This window comes from Canis aureus, chromosome 25 (genome assembly GCF_053574225.1).
Source record: "Canis aureus isolate CA01 chromosome 25, VMU_Caureus_v.1.0, whole genome shotgun sequence".
Lineage (NCBI taxonomy): Eukaryota > Metazoa > Chordata > Mammalia > Carnivora > Canidae > Canis > Canis aureus.
Window position 1 is genome coordinate 3833631 of NC_135635.1, and position 6307 is coordinate 3839937.

Here is a 6307-nt window from a genome sequence, read left to right on the forward strand (position 1 = left end):
TATATTTTAACTAACAAGTTGCCAACTGGTAGACTAATATTGTTTGGCCTGTGCTAAATTTGAAACAACTTTGAAGGATTTTTGGTAAGCACAGAAAATGGACAGGGCCGGCCCCTCTGTAATCCTAAACCAATAGTAGCTAAGAACTATTAGACTTACTCATTAGCATTACCTCCCTACCCTTTACAGTATTTAGCCTATTCCTGTGTCATTTAGCCCCTTTTCTCAGTGTCTCAGAGCAGTATGTCAAAGTTCGCCAACAAGGAGGTTCTGATAAGTCATCTGAGTGACTCTGGGGATCATGGGAGTAATCAACCCTTGCCTACTATATAATGAGGAAGCCCACCACCTCAGCTCTCGTGAAAAGGCTGCAGTGAATTCATAGTGTATCTGACAATTGCTCAGGTTAAAATCTGAGATGTTGGGCAGCCCGGGTGGCTCAGTGGTTTAGGGCCGCCTTTAGCCCAGGGCATGATCCTAGAGACCCCAGATCGAGTCCCACGTCAGGCTCCCGGCATGGAGCCTGTTTCTCCCTCTGCCCCTGTCTCTGCCTCTCTCTCTCTCTCTCTCTCTGTCTCTCATGAATAAATAAATAAAATATTTTTTAAAAAATCTGAGATGTTAAGACCTTGAAGTGAATAACGAGACTTGTCTGAAGAGTTGTCTCTCTGCCCCAAGGCCAGTGTTAATCATTTCCTAGCCCGCTGTTCCTAGAATAGTTTTATCTTGCGCTTCATCTGGGATTGACTTTACACAGCCATCACAAGCTTGTGAGGTATTCAGGGCAATTTGTGTTAAGAAATTACATTTGTTGAAGACTAACATTTTTAAATGTAGCATATACTCCCCTCTTACAAATAAAGAGGATAAGGCTCCATCCAAAAGGGTACATGGATTTGCTCAAGGTCACAGGAGGTGGCAAGGTTTGGGCTAGAACCCTACTCTGGTACCTTTTCCACTATAATAGACTCTCCTATAGATTTATAGTCTCCGTTCTGTATTAACTCACAGGCTTTTGATGCCAATGGGTGATAACATTCCTAGAGCCCTAAGTAATAACAGTAGGGCTAAAATGAGATTCAGTGATTGTCTCTGTGTGTAGGGAAGAGAAAATGAGTAAACCACAACTTCACAAATCCCAACACAAATCATAGGGATTCGGACGGGGGAGAAAAAGACACCTGGGTGGCTCAGCAGTTGAGCATCTGCCTTCAGCCCAGGGCATGATCCTGGAGTCCCAGGATGAGTCCCACGTCGGGCTCCCTGCATGGAGCCTGCTTCTCCCTCTGCCTGTGTCTCTGCCTCTCTCTCTGTGTGTCTCATGAATGAATAAATAAAATCTTAAAAAAAAAAAAAAAAAAAGAGGGCGGCGCCTGAGTGGCTCCATCAGTTAAGCATCCAATTAAGCATCTGACTGGATCTCAGCTCAGGTCTGGATCTCAGGGTCATGAATTCAAGCCCGGTTCTAGGCTCCATGCTGGGTTTGGAGCCTAGTTCAAAACAAATCCTAGAGATTCAAGTTTCCAGGAAGGTGTCTGGCTGTGCGTTTTAAAAGCAGCCCACGTGATTCCAATTCAGCCTGAAAAACATTTGGGACCCATAGGTCATTTCCCTCTCCCAGCACGCTCTTCTTTTTTTAAGATTGTATTTATTCATGAGAGACACACAGAGAAGGAGGCAGAGACACAGGCAGAGGGAGAAGAGGCTCCATGTAGGGAGCCCGACGTGGGACTTGATCCCGGATCTCTAGGATCACGCCCTGGGCCGAAGGCAGGCACTAAACCACTGAGCCAGCCGGGCTGCCCACGCTTTTTCTTTTCTTAATGAAAGGCTTTTCTCTGCTCGAGGTGCCAAAAGATCATGAGGCCTGGATAATAGGACTCAGGATTTAGACTGAGCTCAGGATTTAGAATTAGTATTTAATTCTAATAATTTAGAATTAGTATTTAATATTTATTTTAGTTATTTAGAATTTATTTGATTTCTAAAACAGTAATAGAATACAGAATCACTCCGTGTGTTTGCTCTCAATGTCCTAATCAGAAGCAGCCATTCTGGGGCGTCTGATTGTCTGTCAGTTAAGCAGTTCAGGTCCCAGAGTCAGTCTGGCTTCCTGCTCAGTGGGGAGTCTGCTATTCCCTCTCCCTCTGTCCTCCCCCACCCCTCGTTGGTTGTGCACATGCACACTCTGTCTCTGTCAAAATCCTTTTTAAAAAATATTTTATTTATTTATTTGACACACAGAGCCTGAGCAGGGGACAGAAGGAAAAGCAGGCTCCCTACTGAACCGAGAGCCCGACAGAGGGCTCAAACCCAGGACCCTGGGATCCTGACCTGAGTGGAAGGCAGACACTTAACCAACTGAGCTACCCAGGGGCCCTAAATAAATAAAATCTTTAAAAAAAGAAAGAAAGAAAAAAGGCAGCTATCCTGTGGCAAGTATGTCACAAAAATAGTCAAAGTGCAAATTTTGCTGAGGGCATTTGGCACTATCTCAGTTCTTAACTATTTCAGCTGCTAGCTATTGTTTTATGTGCCATAAATCATTCATGAATCTATAAGCTATTTCTATTCTGAAATAAAAATCAATATAGCAGTACTGGGAAAAGACCTATATTGATGTACTGATTATAGGTATTCACATGCCAGTTACAATATTTAAATACTTGCAAATCAGTCTAACCCTTTGCCTTTTTTTTTTTTTTTTTTTTTTGTCCTTAGTACCATCTGGGATTGACAGCTCAGCCTGAACTCTACCTTCTGAACACCGTGGATGCTGACTCCCTTGTGTCTAGATGACTAACAGCCTGAGAGACTGTATAAGAATCACTTTCTCTTAGTCCTTTTTTGTCCAGGTGTCCTGTTAACATATTCTCTGTTAGTTCAGAGGTGAGTTTTGTTCAGATGTTTTGAACAAAAGGCAAAGATTTCCTCATGGGAAGGGTGTTAAAAGCTGACAGCTGTTACTGTAGGACAGAGACCCATCCACCTCGACAGTCCTACAATAGCCAGAGGTAAATGGCCCATCCTGGCCACACACACCCCTATGGGCTTGTGTCTTGACTTCTGGAATTGTAAAATATATATGCGTATATATTTATGTAAACCTGAACATACCAGTTTGGGTAGAGTTTTAAGGTTATATAAGATTAACAGATTTTTTTTTTTGAAGATAGTATTCAGATAAATCAGATATTTGTTTTATCTGGGTCGCAACTAGAAAGGAGAGGGAGTAATGAATACTCCTTTTCAGAATGATCTGGTCAAATTAACTTAACTTTAAAAGTGATACTTGACTATGGCCAGTTAAATTCCACTTCGGTTTTAATTGACCAGACCCTTAGCAACTACTTGATACCAGCACATCATTTCTAAGGAAAATATTTCTTCTTTTCAGCAGTCATATTTAGTCGTGGTTATCGGTGTGCTTTGTAATTTTAATTCTCTCTGTTGCTTTTCTTGAAAACTAGTCAGAGGTATGATGGTATTTTCCAAAGAGCTTAATACCTTGTAAGAAGATTCAGAAACCATACTCGAACCAATGATCCGTTTTTCCATAGGATAGTGTAACTCAGCCCATTCTAGCATTCCCGTGGTAGGTATAAAAAGAAGAAACTTCTAACATTTAACTTTGTAAGTCCCAACAGAAGATGATGGAGGTATTTGTTTTCTTTCTGATGTTTGCAGAGTTCTACCATGTCTTTTCTTCCCATTTTTTTCCCATCAAAACTCCAAACACCATTTCTAGGTCCAAAGTCTATTTCCAGGAATGGCTATTTCTAATGTTGAATTTCCCTGAATGCTAAGCATTTTATTTTAAGATATTTATACCCAGTAAATATCTAGGACTTAACTAGTTCTCATGTCATAAACTGCCTGCCTACATGTGAGTTATAGACTTGTTTTGACCCCTTTTCTTAACTGGAACTTTTTTTCTTAAGATTTTTATAATAAAAAAGTTAATACTTAAAAATTAAAAGATTTTGCATAATTATCTGATTGAAAAGAAGATTTTCAACACTGGGCTCCCATTCCTGTGTGGAATTACACTTGGCTGGAATTGAATGGCAGCTATGCATTTTAACGGATCATACTCCAGGGTGGCACACACACACACCTTCATTTCCTTCTAGCCACAAGGCATTGAGTTTGCAAACACTGCAGCTTTTGTATGACTTTGAGCATCGTTTTCCTCTTTCAGCTTAAAAGGTAAAAATCTAATCTGTTTTATTTTAAAATTTAGTACTTTCCAGTAAGACTTTTTTTTTTTTAATCCAGACATTGCTTATCTTCATTTATAAAGACTTGGCCTTCTAAGTGGCAAGTTTTCTAGGATGATATTTTTAAATTCTCTCATTTCTATTTCAGAGGCCCTTTAAACTTCTGGTAAGAGTAGCATCCTTCCAATGTAGGTTAGAGTCCTTCTGATCTTAAAAAATGAAACTAAATTAACATCAATTACCAGATTTCACTTGAAAAAGAGATTTTTAAAATGAGTTTCAGTATTTTAGATTCTTTATACATAAATAGCAACTCTAGATGAACCGATTTGGATTTTCCTCCCTTCCTGGGCATTAAATTTCTCAGTTTCATTACTTAGGGAGTGTTAGGAGAAAGAAAAAAAGGTTAAAAAGTCCTGTTTAGCCACTCCTAAAAAGATGAAGTGCTTGGTTAAACAGAGACTAAGTACTTGGAGGATTCTATAACTCCTCTCCCTCCTTTAGCTGTTACTGAGAAGAGACTAGAGTTTACAAAAGCTTATAAGTATACCCGACAGGTCATACAACTCTTGTAATTTTTTTTTAATTTTTATTTATTTATGATAGTCACACAGAGAGAGAGAGAGAGAGGCAGATACACAGGCAGAGGGAGAAGCAGGCTCCATGCACCGGGAGCCCGACGTGGGATTCGATCCCGGGTCTCCAGGATCGTGCCCTGGGCCAAAGGCAGGCGCCAAACCGCTGCGCCACCCAGGGATCCCTACAACTCTTGTAACTAAAAAATTGGATAAACTGAGTCATGCTAAAACCAGTAGAGGAGACTGATTTCTAAAGAGTGAGTCTTGGGTACACTTCTAAGTTAACATTTAGTCATTCTCTACTTTATGATATACAAATCTGGATTTTTTAAAAGATTTTATTTATTCATTTGAGAGAGAGAACGAACAGCGGGGATGGACAGGGGGGGGAGAGAAGCAGATTCTCTACCAAGCAGGGAGCCCAACACCGGCTCAATCCCAGGACCCTGGGATCATGACCCAAGTCGAAGACAGATGTTCAACCCACTGAGCCCCACCCAGGAGTCCCTAGATTTCTCTATGTTTATATGTGTATTAATATATTCAATCTTAAGATTAACCTAGATGCATATACCTACTCAGTTTCTGGGGCTTAACATAATAGAGTCATTTTGTAAAAGGATGCTCTGACAACGTATATCCAGAATGTCAGAGAAATGCAATTAAATAGTAGTTATGGGGCAGCTGCTGCTACAGAACTGTGTGTCCACCTAATATAAGAGGCGGTCAGAGTGTATCTAGGCAAATGAAAAGTTTAATCAGCAAGTGAAGCATCGGGTTACAGTAGTTCATGAAAATAGCCTTCTCAGTTTTTTTTTTAAAGATTTTTTATTTATTCATTTATGATAGACATAGAGAGAGAGTGAGAGAGAGAGAGAGAGAGAGAGAGAGAGAGGCAGAGGGAGAAGCAGGCTCCATGCCGGGAGCCCGACGTGGGACTTGATCCCGGGACTCCAGGATCGCGCCCTGGGCCAAAGGCAAGCGCCAAACCGCTGAGCCATCCAGGGATCCCCCGCCTTCTCAGAAGTTTTAAACATTGATATGAAGACACCAAAGTTTCTCCCCAGAAGTGTTGTGCACATTCAGGTACCGTATATAATCTATATATAGGGTCTTCCTGCAATGACTCCTCCTGTTGACCCAAGCTAGTGTGGATAGAGGAGTATCCTGCTTCTTAATTTTTCTACATAGATGATTTTGCATTTTAATTAATTTTTAAAAAGATTTTATTTATCTGTTCATGAGAGACACAGAGAGAGAGACGGAGACACAGGCAGAGGGAGAAGCAGGCTCCTCACAGACCCCAGGATCAGGACCCGAGCCAAAGGCAGACGCTCAGCTGCGGAGCCATCCACGTGCCCTGCAGACTTTAGATATTAAGTTGCAAAATTATATTGTTTTGTTATCAGATTTTTTAGAAATTTACCTTTGTGCTCCTAGATATACTTTTGAGGAGTATAAAAGTAAATACAGGGATCCCTGGGTGGCTCAGCGGTTTAGTGCCTGCCT

General features: G+C 40.9%; 1 protein-coding gene across 8 annotated transcripts in view; it reads left to right on the forward strand.

The window, feature by feature from the left end:
- Positions 1–3979, forward strand: part of SLC11A2 (solute carrier family 11 member 2) — a 35334-nt gene extending 31355 nt beyond the window's left edge. For all 8 annotated transcript variants that reach the window (XM_077870041.1, XM_077870044.1, XM_077870042.1 and 5 more), the window contains one exon: positions 2722–3979. In XM_077870041.1, coding sequence (XP_077726167.1) covers positions 2722–2799 — 78 coding nt within the window. In that variant the 3' untranslated portion in view covers positions 2800–3979. The remainder of the gene's footprint in view (positions 1–2721) is intronic.
- The last annotated feature ends 2328 nt before the right edge of the window (positions 3980–6307 follow it).